At 46.6% G+C, this 17,500-nt stretch overlaps 1 protein-coding gene across 1 annotated transcript; it reads right to left on the reverse strand.

The window, feature by feature from the left end:
* Positions 1-4,053: 4,053 nt before the first annotated feature.
* On the reverse strand, positions 4,054-16,821 carry pax8 (paired box 8). Its single transcript, XM_066714312.1, has 11 exons — positions 16,709-16,821; positions 15,119-15,284; positions 14,638-14,835; positions 12,462-12,538; positions 12,013-12,138; positions 11,211-11,389; positions 10,503-10,619; positions 9,791-10,016; positions 9,466-9,567; positions 7,140-7,226; positions 4,054-5,672 (listed from the first exon to the last, which is right to left on the reverse strand). Exons 1-11 carry the CDS (start codon positions 16,776-16,778, stop codon positions 5,602-5,604), a joined length of 1,419 nt encoding a protein of 472 aa, XP_066570409.1. The 5' UTR covers positions 16,779-16,821; the 3' UTR covers positions 4,054-5,601.
* Positions 16,822-17,500: the final 679 nt, after the last annotated feature.

Raw genomic sequence — 17,500 nt, forward strand, 5'->3', positions numbered from 1 at the left:
CTGTAATTACACCAAACTATAACCCAGGTACACACTGCAGTCTGTTCCACAACCTTACACCAAAACTAAACCCAGCCAGTGCATTGTGTGAAAGCATGAGATCAGAGGCCCGAAAAAGCTCCCAAGTGGAGAAGAAGAAGATGGGCTTGAAGAACTGCATTTCTTTCCCTGTGTGTCTGTAAACAAGGTCACTGTCTCACTGTACTACGGTACTGTGCTATAGTTCAACCCTGATACCTAGAAGAACAGGGTCTGATAAGAACCAGTTTTCACCCTTACATTAAATATTACGTATGCCTTAAATATACCCTGATTTAGCCATGTATGTGTCTTCCTGAGCAGTTGTCAGGCAGAAACCGAACTTCCACTCATCACGGGACAGACATGTGGGCCTGTTATCTTTCACTCCTGTCTGGTGTGCATAAAAGTGCCTGTAGGTTGTAACTTCTCTAAGACTGTTCTTGAGAATTTCTTTCATGCAGCTGCTTGTAATAATAACCTTTTGATTGGAGGTACATCTCTCTCTGGATTTCTGCGACTCTTCAGGCTTTTGACAGCTTTTGGAAGCAATATATAATGGACAATCTTCCATCGCCCCCCCCCCCCCCCTCACCACTTGTATAAGTACAATAAATACACATATTCTGGGCCCCTGCCCTCTTTCTTTTGCTATATGACCGATCCTCAGACCAGCGGACAGCAGCTGTGTGCTATCCACAACATGCAGGGGTTTCTGTCTAGTCCATATTTCCATCCACTTGGCTTACATGTGTTCAGGCTGCTGTGCTAGTCACACGTATGTCTCTGTTCTGTGTTTATTTTTGTGTTTGTGTAGTGCAGGTAATACAGGTATAATGCCCTAGCCTATGCGGTACACTTCCTGTACAGGGGAAGTCATATTGTGCAGAGTGCTGGTGCTGCCCTAGCCGTGAGAGATGTGGGCCCGTACTTTTGGCTTTATTTATTGTCCTGAGTGAAGTCCTGGTGGTGGAGTTTTATTGTCATGGTGGCCAGTGAGGAGGCTATTTATCACAGTGGGGGAGGGGTGGTGGTGTTGAGGGGGGCACACAACCCTCCCTCCCTCCCTGTCTCTGGCTCTCCCTCTCTCCGGCTCGTGGTTCCAGGTGGGCTGGGGCTCCACCAACCAGAACCTCGTTATGCCGGATAATGATGGGGCCGCGAGGAGGGGAGAAATAATTGCAAATAAAACTACATGATGCAGAAAATAAAAAGGCAGATTAAACAGATGCGCGTGTTTGCAGGATCATTGGCTTTGTCCTTTTTTTTTCTCTTTTTTTCCCTGGCTAAATTGCTGACTTCAGGAAAATAAAAGATGCTGCTTTTTCAGTTTACCTGGCAGAAGCAGAGTTTAACTTCAACAATATTATTGTTGTTTTTGTTGACTATAATAGTAAAATAGGTGGTGGTGGCAGTAGAAGTAGTAGCAGTGACAGTGCATTTTCAATTGTATATTATTAGTATCTTAATATCAGGCTTACATTTGGCTTTCAACAAGCCTTTACAAATAATTGATCGGTCAGGAACAGTAATAATAATTAAAAAATGTCTACCTCCACTAAAGTGTACTGTGTTGAAAACACAATAAAGTATAGCCTGAGGGACCACGTCAAAACACAGTGTGGTGTACCAATGTAAAAGCACAATACGGGCTTCTCGTCCTCTGCTTAGATTGGAGGTTCACAGATATACTTTTATCACGCTGTCTGCAGTGCCGGGTTATAAACTTCCCTGCATCGCCGCAAAACTCACGAATGTCCTGCGTGGCACGCATAGGAGCAGCGGAGTCTCACCCCAGTCCACTGCAGATCCAGGCACCGGGGCCTCCGTGGCGAGGTAATCCAGCAGGACTGTGCCTTATTGGATTAATCGCCATAATCCTGTTTAGGGAAGTGTTCAGCAGGACAGACTCAGCTCCCAGCACAGCGCTTTAACCAGGACATTCCGCTGAATACACCAATACAATAAACAATTCATCTTTTTTTTTTCTTGAGTTATATAAATAAATCAATTCGTACATAAATAATGACCTTCATAATTGTCGTGCGGGTTATATGTTCGTGTATGATAATACTTCTGAAAAAAAATAATTAGCCCAGGTACAACCTGGTTTGGGTTTGGGTTTGAGTCACCTGCCACTGTGTAGAGTCTATGAACATTTGGTTATCGGTGTTAACTGTCCACACCCATGTAAATGATTATGCAGTTTGCCCTTTGTGTTTTCTTGTGACAGGCCCTTTCTGGGCCCTTTCTGTGGTGAAAAAGATGAGTGAGAATTGCAATAGTAATGGCAACAAAACAAAGCTATTGACCTCATGTTTAATCTCTACAGTGTAAGTAGTATATGTGTTTTAAATGTATATATATAATGTATGTATTTGTTGGTTTATATACACTACATGGCCAAAAGTATGTGGACACCCCTTCTAATTAGTGGATTGGGCGATTTCAGCCCCACCTATTACTATCAGGTGTATAAAATAAAGCACACAGCCATGCAATCTCCATAGACAAACATTGGCAGTAGAATGGGCCGTACTGAAGAGCTCAGTGACTTTCAACGTGGCACCCTCATAGGATGTCAGATTTCTGCCATGCTAGAGCTGCCCTGGTCAACTAAGTGCTGTTATTGTAATTGCCTCTGGAAGAAACGTCAGCACTAGAACTGTTCGTCAGGAGCTTCATGAAATGGTTTCCATGGCCGAGCAGCCGCACCCGAACCTAAGATTACCTTGTGCAATGCAAGTGTCGGCTGGAGTGGTGTAAAGCTAGACACCATCAGACTCTGGAGTAGTGGAAACGTGTTCTCTAGAGTGATGAATCTGGCAGTCAGACGGATTAATCTGGGTTTGGCGGATGCCAGGAGAACGCTACCTGCCCGAATGCATAGTGCCAACTGTAAAGTTTGGTGGAGGAGGAATAATGGTCTGGGTCTGTTTGTCACGGTTCGGTCGCTTAGTTCCACTGAAGGGAAATCTTAACGCTATAGCCTACAGTGACATTCTAGACAATATTGCACTTCCGACGTTGTGGCCCTTTCCTGTTTCAGCATGACAGTGCCCCCGTGGTCAAAGCAGGTCCATATAGAAATGGTTTGTCGAGATTGGTGTGGAAGAACTCGACTGGCATGCACAGAGCCCTGACCTCAACCCCATTGAACACCTTTGGGATGAACTGGAACGCCGACTGTGAGCCAGACCTGATCACCCAACATCAGTGCATAACCTCACTAATTCTCTTGTGTCTGAATGGAAGCAAATCCCAGCAGCAATGTTCCAACATCTAGTGGAAAGCCTTCCCAGAAGAGTGGAGGCTGTTATAGCAGCAAAGGGGGACCAGCTCCATATTAATGCCCATGATTTTGGAATGAGATGTTCATACTTTTGGCCATGTAGTGTATAGGGGAGGTTTATATTATATAATTGTTTCCTCTTTGTTTGTGGTACATAAGTGGTGTTGGACAGTTGTGTTGGTGAGGGCATGGGTGTGAGCAAATTCATTGTCACTGCGTCGCAATGGAGAGACGAGAGGAAAAGCTGAGGCAAAGGAAGAGCACAAACTGTTTGCTTGACGTCATGCTTTATTTAATTAAAATAATTCTTTAGAAATCGTGTATTTACATTCTCAATAATAATAATAATAATAATAATAATAATAATAAAAACAAAAAATGGTTTGGTTACAACTTCTTACGAAACATGAGTGAGACGACAAATCCCAGAACACAGGAGCTCTGCTGGAAGATCTTTTTTATCAAGTCTTCATACAAAAAACATCTTCATTTTTTAAAGTTCTTATGTTTTTATTTGTTGTTTCTTTTCAATTCCTTGCATATTTCTTTGATACCCCCCCTCCCCTCCAACCCATGACCCCTCCCAAAACCAACCCCCCTCCCCCCCGTGTTTTAAAATGTCTTCACTGCATACAGGAAGTGTGTTTTGCCATTTACAGTATGTACATATATATAATAATTAGAATAATTAAAAAAAAAAAAGAAAAGCTGATCAACCCCCCCCCCACCCTGGGCTACCCCACTGCAGTGCCTGTCAACACTTGTTTGCACTGCCCACACTCTTGAACTCAAGTTTGACCCCTATTGCTCAACATGTTTGGTACATAGCAAGCCTCACTAGTCTGAGGTCCCCTCTGCACACCCCACACCGAGGCAAAAAACAGGGTCAGGAGTCTGGCTCTGCAGTCAGGGAAGAAGAAATTATAGGAAGAATGGATGTTGTCTTTTATTAGTTATATATATTTAATCTGGCATCATAACATTTTTAGTTGGGCTTCACTTCATTTGTCTTTCTTTTCAATTCCCATTAAATAGTTAGTTTTCTTACCAAAACTCACTCCCCTCCTGCCTGTACCAGTTTCTGTGAGAGTACCGAGACTTGCAGGTGGGGTCACAGAAACCAGCCCGGCCTAACTGCTTAGTCACCTGTGTGACGAAGCCAACACAGGCCAAAGAGGAAATGCAAAAAAACAAAAGCTCAACAAGCTGGCCTGTTGTTCAGAGATCACTCGCTCCCCGTTTGCTCGGTTGTCGACTGTGCTGCAGATACTCAATGCCAGTGCTCCCATAAGCACAAGATTGCTCAGCAGGGGGTTAGCCTGACTGTGCGGTTGGTCTCTTTCTCTTCCAGGAACAGGAAATTCACAGAAACCAATTTATAAAATATCTGTATTGTTTTTGTTATTTCTCTTTCTCCTGTAAGTATTTATTTGGGTTAAACAGTGATGGATTGGCCTAAAAGGAGTTCTGGAATTTTCCAGATGGGCTGGTGGGCCAAATGCTGGGCCGGCATGAATGTAATAGACGTCCCAGGAGAACTGTCCCCCCAGGTGCTCCATAGCCCCTTCCCTTCCACCCCTTCTTGCCCAAAGGGGGAAAAAAGTGTATTGACTTTGGAGTCAGTCCAGGGGATGGGCAGCTTCAAATAAGTTTACCACGCTGCTTTTCTGAGACAGTCCATTACTGGGGTTAGCTGCATGATGTTGTGTGTAAAAAAGGAGGGTGAGGGTGGGGTGGAGAGGTTGTTGGTCCTTCTGAATCTACATTTGAATGACCAGTACCAGGTGTGAGTGTGAGAGTGTAATCCACATGCGCACATGTCTTAGATTATATGTGTGTGAATTTGAAAGCATGCGTGTGTGTATAGGACATTTTCAGAACTGCAGGGAACAAATATCCTGGCCACCATGTTGTGCAGGGTTACCCCACAGTTGATGTGTCAGTTCGAGACCGGGGTCGGATCCAGGAGATTAAAATGGGGGAGGGGGTGTGGCAATATCCTATGTACTGTGAAACTGTTTGGAGGGGGGGATGTCCAGAGTCCTCCTATAGAACAGAGAGGACAAGGGCGGCTGGTGGGGGAGGCCTGCAGTTCTGTGCCGTCCCAGTTTCGCCCCATGTGTGGGAGAGCTGACTGTCCAGGAGCTGCTGTTGGTGGGGGGGGCGGACAGCATGAGTGTCTCTCACTCTCTCTTGCTTGAAGAAGAAAAAAACACTAAAGACAAAAAGTTCTTATAAATAAACTTCAGCATTGTGCCTCTTGAGTCCGGGCTCTGGGGCTTCCACGGAAACTAGAGGTGGTCATAAGCAGCTGAGGAGGGAGGGGCGGTCCGGGTGGCCGAGCTGTAGTAATAGGGTGAGCCTGCAGGGGGAGACAGAGTGTTTGTTAGTTTTTTTTAAAGTGCTGCTGTTTTCTTATTTTTTTACATTGGTTTGTCTTTCCCCTTAGCAGTCTAGGAAGTCTGGCCTAAACAGCTGGATGTCTTCGACCATGGCAGTGAAGTCAAACCTGAAATGGGGATTATAGTTTTCAAGCGATCAGTTTGTCTTTTTTTCAATATTCAATCTGTAGGCCTAATGTTTTTTTTCTTAAATTTCTATCTTAGATTGAGCAATCAAGTGGCCACTGCCCATCCCTCCAGTCTCCCCAAAGAAGAGCCCCAGCAGGTAGTTGCACAGGTACATGTGACTCACTCTGTTCACTGGGGCTATTTGTATTCGAGTATGAGGAGCCTGCCTCCCAGGGCCTGAGGGAGGGAGCAAACTACACTAAGGCTGGCCATTGAACACAAAGTAATTTAGCTGCAAATCAGGCAAATTCACCCGTAAAAGGAAAAAAAAAATGTGCGTGTGTGTTTGGTTCTGATGCCCTCCCAGATAAGAGGGTTGAGTGGTACAGCACTGTGGCTGCAGGCTTCCTGAACTGAAAGCGTTGGGAAACAGAGTGACCGCTGCAGCACTCCTTCCCTGGGAAAGGGCTGCTGTTGCAAATGTCTGTAATAATAATTAGTCAGATTAAGGAGGGAAATGTGCATGATGTCAGAATTGCTTATCTGTGCCCAATCCAACGGAAATAGGACACTCTCATACCTCAGGGAACGGGCTCAACCAGACACATTAACTTATTACAGGAGTGCCCTGGGTGCGTGTTTTCAGGACTGGCAGTTGCACAAGAAAGGCAGCATTGTGTGTGACTGGTCAGGGGATGCAGGAGACCCCGCCCCTTGGTAACCTGTTGCCAAGGGCGGAGTTCCGTGCTCCTCACATGAGACCCAGTTTAGGAAACTCATGACCTGCCTGGCATCAGGACATAAGCTGATGCACCTTGTCTGCAATTTTTAAATGTATTTATTGATTGGGGTGAGAGAACCAACAAGGACATTTGTGTATGTTTGTTTGTTTGTAAAATATGTGTAAGAAACAAGCTTGGTCTGAGAACTTTTGCCAGGTGGGGAGACTTCATTTCTACGTCATTTAGGTAGATACCTCAGAAGGGCAGGTGATCACCCACTGCCATAGCTGGAGACATTTAGTCTTTGTCAAGCCATGGACAATGACTAACAAAGCAGTCTGAGGTGCATCAAAATACAGGCTTCTGGCCGTGTTATTTGTCTGGAGCCATCTTTTCTTAAAGCCTAGAACACACTGATTAGCACTTTGCAAATTCATACAGTGATCTACCGGGTTTCAATTACGCCGTGACCAGAACTCTCGGTTGGCTTAATGTCACAGCAGCTGGGGCCCGTCTGACCCCAGGAGCCACCAGAGCTTGTGAGGGACCTTAACCCTGACCAGTACAGTGCAGACTTCCTCCGGGGTTTCCACTCACCCAGTATGCCGGAGTTGGTGAATCTCCAGGCGTCACTGTACGAGGTGTAGGGGGAGTGGGTGTAGGCGTTGCCGGAGTAGTCGCCACCTGGGGAAACAGTGGAGCACACATGTCAGCCACATGTCAGTCGCGCATCTCTGCCACACACACACGCACACATGCACACCTCACTGCCTGCCGACTTCCACTCCCATTGCTATTGTTAAAATACAGCTTCAGACGCACTTTCAACACATCTGCCGAGTACAATTGAATTTTTTTACAAAATGCTCAAGGTTGTTGTAACTTTCATGCGAGTGCAGCGGTGATGTCATAGAATGTGCATCCACGTAGACAACAACATAGCTGCACATTCTACTCTTCTTCATTTTCCAACCACAACCCTCTCCCTGCCTCTCTCTGCCTCTCTCTGCCTCTCCCTGCCTCTCCCTGCTTCTTCTGCAATACAAACCAGCTCAGAGAAGAAACACAGTCACTGTCCTCAGAGCCTTTGCAGTGAACTCACGTGGACAACATGAAGCTCGTCTAGGGGTATCGTTTTGGGGACTGACTCGGCTGCGCTGAGGTGCGTTCAGTAACAAGGTCTGTTTACAATGGCTGCTCCCTGCCTCCAGTACAGGGAATTACGGGCATAAATCAGGGGTGAGGGAGCCTGATGCAATAAGCTGGTGTCTGCGTTGTCGTTACAGTGTAATTAATGCTCTAATAATAATTAATAGTCGAGCGTGTGAATTGTAGCTCTACTGGTGCTGCCACACCTCGAATGGTGGTGTTTGGAGCTTGCTGGGGATTCTGTGAGCCTGGCTGCAGAGTTCCGTGCACAGTTTATGTCCACGAGTTTGTGGATGGCTGGGTGTGTGGGAGGGTATAGTGGGCGTTTGTCTGACAGCCTTCGCTCACCACTGGCAGTGTGGGTCCAAACCCCAGACATGGGCTGGCATCAGGGAACATACATTGCAGAAGTACAGCTTTTTACAAATACATGTGTGTGTATGTTTGAAAGAGTGTATGTGTGTGAGTGAGAGTGTGTTCATCTGTGTATGTATTACCTTGTTTTCTGTGTGCTGTGTGAGAGAGTGAGTGTGTGTGTGAGAGAGTGTGTTAATCTGTGTGTTTTGCTTACTAGTCTTTGCTAGCAGCTGGTTGAACTTTGCACATAATTCACTAACGGTTTAGTCTGCTTGTAAACCATTAATCTGCAAACTCTGTGTATAGCTAGGGGTCAAATCCTACGGATCGCTGGTGCATAAAGTCAGTCTCTGCGTCCTCTCTTTAGCACTCCCCCCTGCCCCCCCACCCTCCCTGACGCCCTTCTCTCCCTCCATCCCTCACTTCCTCTTTAGTCTTTCATTCTTTCTTTCTTCCTTTTTTTCTTTTTTAAACATTCCAATATTTAATTGGTAATTACGCCGGCAGGATTGAATTTCTCCCCCCTCTGTGAGTAATTGTGTATGACCGCTTCCCCACAGCCAACCCTACAGAAAAATAATAAATCAGACCTTCTCATTTCGCGCTTCAAAGGGCAGACTTCAAATAAAAAAATAAAAAAGCACATTGCACACACACACACTTGCCACCCCCCCACCAACTCCTCATCCTCCTCCTCCTCCCCAGCCAAGCCCCCCCCCCCGCCTCCAAAGGGCCTCATTGTTCCCATGGCGATAGCCCATCAACAAACCAGGCGGCTGGGCCTGGGCAGCAGGGCGGAACCTGCGTCTCCTTCTTCCCTGTTTCATCTCCTCGTCCCGCTCGGCCCTCGCCCCATCTGCACAGTTCACCCGGGGAGCTAGGGTACTGATTAACTGCCCTCCCCACTCTCTTCTCCTCTCTGCTCTCCTCTCTGCTCTCCATTCCTCTGCTCTCCTGTGCTCTACTCTTATCTTGACTCCTCTCCTTCCTTCTCCACTCTCCTTTCCTCTCATTCTTGTTTTTTTCTCCCTTATTCGTCCCTTTCTCTGCCCCCAATCAATCCCTTCCCTTCTCCCTTCAATGCTGTATTTTTTCCTTTTTACAGAATTCAATTTTTCTTTACTACCTGGGTCACCTTCACAAGCACAATTGGCTATTCCACTACTGTCACAACGACTGATGCAGCTGATGCAGTGTCATTAAGAGAACCGCACTCTTAGGACAAGACCAGACTGCATGACATCATCATCATAACAATATTAATTACAATAATAAATGTATGAAAAACAAGCAGATCAATTTGTATACCAGTCAGCCTCCATTGACTCAATTCCCAGCCTGTCCTGGTAGATTGAGACCCCCCTACCTCCCAAGCAGCCTAGATGTAGCAGTGAGTCTGGGATCGAGCAGGTCTTACCTGCCACCATGCCGGCGATGGCTGAGGAGGAGTAGCCGGTCTGACCACTGCCTGGGATGTGGGGGGGGTAGCCAGGGAGGGTGGAGCTCACCATGTCCCGACCTGTGAAGACACAAAGGGGTGCAGTTAGGGAAATGTGAAACGAACACGGAACAAATATGTTATGTTATGGTTTTGGAGACTTCTGCTGGGCCTACTGCTTTGGGTCATTGTGGGGAAAGACTCCTAAATTGGCCTACATACAGCATGGTGGTTAGATGGACCGGCCTTCCGTTGGCCTGGTATTGGCAAAGGGGGAGGCCCAGCCAACTCACGGACACATTACCTGCTATCAGGGGTTGGCTGCTGAACTGGCCATACACTGGGGCATGGTGGGAGAAAGTGTTGAAGGCGTGTGACAGGTGGGAGGGGCCAGCGCCACTGCTGCTGACAGAGACTGCAGCCTGGATTGGCTGCAACTCCAGGAAGGCGGGGTTAGGTATGACGTTGGGGGAGGAGCTGGAACCTGTCACTTCCGGGGAGGCTTCCTGTTTCAGACACAGGGGGAGGGGCTCTGGGGTAGCCACGGTGGAGTGGGCAGGGCAGGGTGGGGTAGAGAGGGAGGGAGTGGGGGTAAGGAAATGAAAAGATAACAAAATCAATGAAAAAGAAATAAATAAATAAGGGGAATGAATTAATGAAAACAAAATGAAATGACTGATTGAATACATAAAATAAAATTAAATGTGAATGAATGCTTAAGCTGCGGTTTCTGGGTCCAGATTGGCAGGTCATGGGTGTGGCTCTGGTATGCTGCTGCATGTCAGGGAGACGTTGGTTCAGTTTTGGCTGCTCAGGACTGTATGACAGGCTTCACTTATTGTAACCTGGGGCTGTTACATTCCCAACCAGTGGACTGGAGTTTTAAAATGTTTCTGCCTCTTGGATTCTGCTGGTGTCTTCACTGTAGTGTAATGCCACGTGGCCAGCAGGCCGCATGATGCCATACCCTGTGAATAGGGGCTGTTGCTATGGTTGCTTCTTATTTATTTCTTAGCAGACTTCATACCTGAAACCACAGAGTAGCCCTGGTGAGCTGTCAGGTTCCGGCCAATAGCAGCGCTTGATGACTTGCCTTCCTCTATGCCATTGATGAGGGACAGCGGGTACAGAGCCTGTGGAAGATGGAAGGAAAGAGAGAGAGTGAGAGGTTTTTGTACAGTAGCACCATATACAGGGCTTGATTTAATGATGAGTAAGACTATCTGCCCCCGCGGGGCACCAGGATAAGCGGTTTTGAAGATGGAAAGATGCATGGATGGATGGAAGACTAGCTGTTTTGATTCAATTTGTTTTTTTTTGGCTTTACAGTTTTTCAAATTAAGATAACTTATGGGTGGTTTTGTGAGTTTATAAATTGTGTCATAAATAAAAAGTACTGTACTACTGTAATGCTCTACTGCTCCTGTACTACTGTAATGATGTACTATTATAATACTCTACTGTTCCTCTACTCTACTACTGTAATACTCTTCTACTGTAATACTGTAATGCATCTGTAGTCTACTACTACTGTAATACTCTTATAAACTACTATAAGAAGCATATATATTGCACTTTACTCATTAGTAAGTCCTTTACCATCTTTGGAAAGTCAGGCCTAGTGCTGACAATGGGCATTGCAATGGCTTTCACCCTGGCTGGCGACCATTGTTTGTCTGTTTGTTCTTTTGTGGTTGCTTGTCTCCTTCGTGGGCCTCACGTACCTGCTCTGTCTTGCCGTGGCTGGGCGAGGCGAAGGTGTCAGGGGGGTAGTGGTGGCGGTCGAAGCCACAGTCCAGGCCATCCAGGTGCTGGCCAGGGAAGTGCTCGGGGCGGAGCTGCTTCCTGGGGCCACCGCCACTGCCCTGTGAGTCCACACTGAGGCGGCAGCTCTCCTGGTCACCTGCACACACACACACACACACACACAGGTCAGTGCCTGGACACAGCCAGCAGGACAGCACAGCACAAACAGCTGTCTCTGCACAGCTACCACCACATCCTACTGTTTAATGTTTTTTATCAAGACGAGGCCAGCACATCAGTAGTAATTCAGACCTTTAGTGCCCTTGCTCCAGGCCTAAATGCTGCAGAGGGTCAGGCCTGTGACATTGAGAAACAGGGGTGATCCGAGGGCTAGTCATTCGTCTCAGAGATCACAGCAGCTAGGACTGTGTTGAAAAATAATTGCCTGACTGCTTCCATATTTTAAAGCTTGTGGGCCTGTCTGGCTGCGTGTTCCCAACTCTGGCCCAGGTTAGACCCCTACTGAGACCAAAAATCGCCAATGGGTTGTTGTCAAACGTTCAGTCTTCTAGGTGTTTTTGCCATTGGTGACTAGTGGAAAACCACCGTCAGGTACTGGAGGCTGGGTCCAAGTCTATTGATTGTAATCCAGGCTTTTTTGGGGAGCCAATTTATGATTTAAGAGGGAGTTTTTGAGGAAGGAGTGGCTGACAGAAGCAGGGACAGTGGGATATGGAGAGTGTGATGGGGAGAGAGAGGAAGACAGAGAGAGAGACTCACTGTCATCGTGTTTCCTCTTGCCTTCGGTGGTGCCCTGTGTGATGCCCAGCAGCCCACTGATGGAGTAGGTGGAGCCAAGAGAGTCTGACTGGGGAGATTCGGGTGGCGTCACTGCTGAACTGGGGACTGAGAAGGAGGGAGAGAGAGAGAGAGAGAGAGAGAATAGTTGGTCATACAGATGCATACAAAGAGACACACACATTTAGGAAAACCAAGAACAAGTAGGATGCAGTGTGTAACTATTGTTGTGTACATTGTAGATACCCAGTGTGTAAAGTGTATGTATCCAGTGTGTAACTCTTGCAGTGTCTATATAGGCCTACTCTCTCAGTGTATATCCTCTCACAGGGTGCCAGTGTGTATATACCCTCTTAGTGTGTCAGTGTGTATATACTCTGCCAGTGTGTCCAGTGTGTATACTCGGTCAGTATGTCAGTGTATATACTCACTCAGTGTGTGTCCTGGGCTCAGTCCTTTGCTGTCTAGTGGGAGATTGAAAGGTTGCTGCACTTTGGTCCTGATGATCCTGCAAAACAGCACAGTGTCACTCCCTCTGCACCCACAGACACAGCAGGCCAAATACACAGGCCCTCACACACACCCAGCCTTAGCACTGTTCTATATTGTGGTATAAGCTTAGTATAGTGATGTCACCTTGCAAGGATGTTAAAAAGCAGGGACAGTCAACACCAGCCCCGGACAACCAAGGCAAGGTGCAGTAAAAAGCTAAAAAGCACTGTAGTGAACAGGCAAGCTAACGGCATGGAGAACTGCAGGAATACCATATGCACGCACTGTGGTCATCTCTCATAGACACACACTCCCACACTCCCCCACACACACTGACACACAGACACACAGGCACATAGGCACTTGCATATTTTTTGACTGGTGACTGGTATCAATTTACACTGTTCCAATTTTGAAAACAGAAACACAGAACAGTTTCTTGTACCCGTTGGGAGGGGGGGCAATTTGGTGCAGAGTTTTACGCCACAATAAGTTTAATTAACGTAATATCTCAAAGGATAGGAGAGTGGGGTGGGGGTCTGCTCATGTTACAAGATCAAAAAGGACAGCACTGCTTGTAAAGGATCTCTTAAATTAAATCCCTGAAAGATGTATAGGAGAGATTGTATAGGTTCACAGTGCCAAATGATGGAAACATGTCTAAGCGCAGTGTGACGGTCAATGGTTTAGATCAGGGGTTCTGCCCATTGCTTCTGAAGTTGTTCATTAGGGCGGTGGTCGTTTGTTGTACTTGAGTGGTGCTCTATTTCAAGTTTCACAAAACCCATGTCACTGTGGCAGTGGTTAGTGCCGCAAACCAAACATTGTTACTCAGCATTCTAAATGGGAACCCTTCTCCTGCCACACGATAAAAGAGTGAAAGAAATACAGCGATTTTAGTCGACTGAAAACTGAAACACGAAAACGATTTCCCTTGGTGTCTCAGAAGACCACACAGTGAGACAAACCCACCCTCCACCCCCCGCAGACTGCACACACTGGGATACACCTACCACCCCACGGCTATGGCATTGGACTTGAATCATGCAACTGGGAAAGAAGTGCATTTGGGTACAGCCTTGTCCAGAGCTGCTGTGCCTCGCAGGCCAGATTTAGCTCACAGTGTGCCAGTGCTGTTGTGGTGGTATATGTTTGGGCACCATATAGGTATATACTTTTTAATTTAATAATACCAGGCCACCAGGGTCTAACCCTTTAGCCTCGTACTGCATTAAGGGTTGTGTCCTGACCCATCAACACAGTCCCATAAACAAATCGGACTTTTGTGTTCACTGGATATTAATTTCCCTTTGACATATAGGAAGTTCTGAAGCTGGATAGTTGGTTATAATACACAAAAACTAAGACTTTGATACACAGCAGGAAACGTCATCAAAATAAAGCATCCAAACAAAACAAAATAGAGTCCTAAAACATTACAAATAAGAAATATGAAACACAGAATCCCTTTAGATAGACACATACAAAACAAACATCTCACTTCATGTGTCCATCATCAGCGGAATAAAGGGAAACCAAAACAAAATGTAAATGTTTAGGAATTGGTCCTCAAAATAAAGCACACTTTACTTTGACAAATCTATCTTTAACAAAGCCCCTTCAGTGCTCCCAGGTATAAAGTCAGTAAAATATGAAATCTCACGATCTGTTAAATGCAGTTATTCTGCTTATGGGTTAGATAGCCCATGCCAGCCAATTCTCCTCCTTCACAGGGCTAGCAGCTGGCTCTCCACCCCTCTCTACAAGCAGTTCACCGTCTGTCGGTTTTCACAGCAGCCTACTTAACATACTTAAACTTGTGACAAAATAGGAAAATATAAAAGTACTAATGCCCTCAGGAACAACATCAAACAAAACCCAGCAAGTTTTAAAAATTCTCTTGCTTCCCGCTCCTCTTGGTGCTCTCTGCATATCACCAAAAAATAGGCTTCCCCTCCTCTAACCAGCATTCAAGTTCCGTTTATAGTTTTCTTAATGATCCCGCATCGGTACACTGTGATGTACCTGGCTCTCTGACACACGAACACACACACACTGAAAGGAGCAGGTGGGGGCCTCGGGCCTCTGAGAACCAGAAAGGATTGGAGTGGGTACCTGTTGATGGAGCTGACGCTGGGGACGGTGTCGTTGTCACAGACCCCCTCGGCCAGCAGCCGGTCTCTGATCTCCCAGGCGAACATGGTGGGATTCTGCCTCTTGTACTCTGCGATCTTCTCCACCACTTTGGGCGTGGCAACCTTGGGCTTTGATCCGCCAATCACTCCCGGCTTGATGCTGCCCGTCTCGTAGTACCTGGAAAGGGGGAGAGGAATAGAAGGGGAGAAGAGGAAGTGGGGGGGGCGGTGGAGAGAGTGTAAGATTCGTCATTGTCTCAAGTTGAATGTCTCAAGTTCAAGTGCTGTATCAGCCTGACTAGTTGAATGACTATTTGCCAAATATTAACAGCATAACATTCACATTGTCCTTAACAGAATGGGGTTCTCTCTCGTGTGTATCTGTCAGTGTATTTCTTTGTCTCTGTATGTTCCTGTCTCTCTGTCTCTGTGCGAGAGATGGGTGTGCCCATGTGTCGTACCGGCCCAGGATCTTGCTGACGCAGCCGTGGCTCACGCGTAGCTGGCGTGAGATGTCGCAGGGCCGCACGCCCTGGTGCGCCATGTCCACGATGCGCTGGCGGATCACCTCAGGGAGCGGCCGTCCATTCACAAACATCCCGCCTAGTTGGTTAAGACCCCCATGCCCTGGGGGAGGAGGAGGGATGAACACATTAACTCCACGGCAGGCTGGAACGGCACAACACACATGCATACCGACACATGCACACACGTACTGACAGACACACACACACACACATGAACATACAAACACACACACATACACTGCAGTCTGTCCTGCCTGCAAAACTTGGTGTTGACCGAGACAGAGGGAGACAGGGAGAGACGGAGAGAGCGAGATGGAGACAGAGCGAGAGAGAGTGAGACACAGAGAGAGGGACAGACAGAGAGAAAGGAGGATGACATTTCAGTTATGAGCTGCTAACCTGTTTCCCTCACGCATCACCCTTATTTTATTATGTGCACAAAGTTAAAAATAATAAGTAAAAAATATGAATAGTACAAATGCTCAAAAATGCAGTCTAGTAAAGACCTGCGCTCACAAGCTGTCAATGAATACCCGTGCGTAACCATAGCCAAAGTAACTTCCTATAAACACAACCGCGAGAGAAGGAAGCCCAGCTCTGGGTGCCCAGTGTTGTGTGGCTGGTGGCTCTGGCAGGTGGGGGCTGGGGGCTTGTACAGAGCAGGGAAGGAACAGTGCGAGCTGGACAGTCAGAGTGGAAAGTTGTGAAGGGACACGCTGTTCAAAACCGACCCGCCCCAGGAGCCTCCACAACCCAGAGCAGCCTCACGCCAAAACACGACATCACTCGAGGTCCAGTCAGAGAGCCCCAGGGGGCACTGTGGTTTAATGATAGTATTCTGTTTTTGTTATTGTATTTATTTAACCCACTCAAACCAAGGTCTGAATTATATCAAACCTACCCACCCCATCTAGAAGGCTCTTGCGTCTGCTGGGCGCGAAGCTTACCACGGAGCACCCAGCTGCGGAGTTTGCCATCACCGAGCTGGGCCGAAGATCTGATATAATCTGGGGCTCAAGGCCTCCCGCGCAAGGGGACAGGGGGAAAATGTACTATTAAAAGTCAGGACAGCAAGCAAAATAAGTTTGAGGCGCAAACTGTGAAACTGTCCAGATCGCTTTGCTGAGTACAGTCACGTCTGCCAGGGCACTTACTGACTCTCTCAGGTCCCTGAAACACAGAGAGGTCACAGCGTCTGTTATTTGTGTTTCATACTGGAAGAAACTTACTTGGAGCTTTTTTTAGAGGAGTGGCCGTTTTATGATTCTTCTGATTGCAATGAACGGTGTATGCTCATGTACGCAGGTAGCCAGCCTGACACTTTGTAATAGTATAGTAATAGTTAGTGGTTTGCATTTTACACGGGAAAAAAAGAAAAGAAAAATATGCTTGTCATAAACCCTGCATTTATTAAACAACGAATGATCATTGCAGCTTGAGAGCCTGTGTCATACCTCTTGGCAAAACTGTAGCTGATGAAAGCACACAACAAAGAGAACAATGTTAAAAGGAAAGGTGACTAACCAATCATGTCGGATCTAGCTAGTATTTTTACGGCCTCTGGTCTAGAGAGTTCTGTGCATGTCTTCCACATTCTAAAGGCTCTGAATTCCAGCTCTGAATTCTAGATGCCGTGTTCCAGGGTTCCTACAGGGACACAGAATGCAGGGTGTTTAGCAGTTCAGCCTGATTGCGACACTGGCTTTGACATTTAAATATCATATGTATCACCATCCATTATTGCAAACACTCTATATAACGCTATATAACCAGTAGGGGTGAGGGGAAACCCAGCCCTTGAGTTTTGTCAGTTAAAAGTTGGTTTTGTTGATCAAACTCCAGGATGCATGACCGCAATAACTTACAGTCCAGGCACGCTCTTGATTATTTCAAGGGATTGATTTTTAAAAGCTGGCTTTCTCTCTGAATTATCCTGCATTTGGCACAGCAATAAAAAGTCAGTCTCTGTAAGGATGACCGGACCTGTCCTTTATTTCTCACTGTATTGACACTTTCCTTTATAACAACATTGTTTGTTTGTTTTCAGGTGTGTGGGGTGAGAATAGTCACTGAACCCTCTCAGATCACAGTTCTGCCTTTAGTCCCTGCTGATTATTTCTGGGCGATTCTGAACTGATATCTAAACAGATCGATGGACCGATTTACATTTGTAGATTGTCTTTATCGCTAGGTGGATTTAAACCCCCCTTCACAGCATTCAAGGTAACAGTAAAGGGAAAAGTGATCTGGTGATCCCAAGCATCCGCTCATTGTCGACAGCCTGTCTGTCTGGGTGTATGGTGGATCGCAGTGTGT

The sequence above is a fragment of the Amia ocellicauda genome, chromosome 9 (genome assembly GCF_036373705.1).
Source record: "Amia ocellicauda isolate fAmiCal2 chromosome 9, fAmiCal2.hap1, whole genome shotgun sequence".
NCBI classification, from domain to species: domain Eukaryota; kingdom Metazoa; phylum Chordata; class Actinopteri; order Amiiformes; family Amiidae; genus Amia; species Amia ocellicauda.

Bases quoted from the DNA above. Each gene is read 5' to 3' on its own strand.
- pax8 (XM_066714312.1), bottom strand. From the start codon at position 16,778: ATGTGGAAGACATGCACAGAACTCTCTAGACCAGAGGCCGTAAAAATA. The intron at 9,568-9,790 runs GTAATGTGTCCG...GTGTCTTCACAG, and splicing joins CAGCCAACCCCTGATAGCAG to GTCGGGACATGGTGAGCTCC. The intron at 7,227-9,465 runs GTAAGACCTGCT...CTGTTTCCCCAG, and splicing joins CATCGCCGGCATGGTGGCAG to GTGGCGACTACTCCGGCAAC.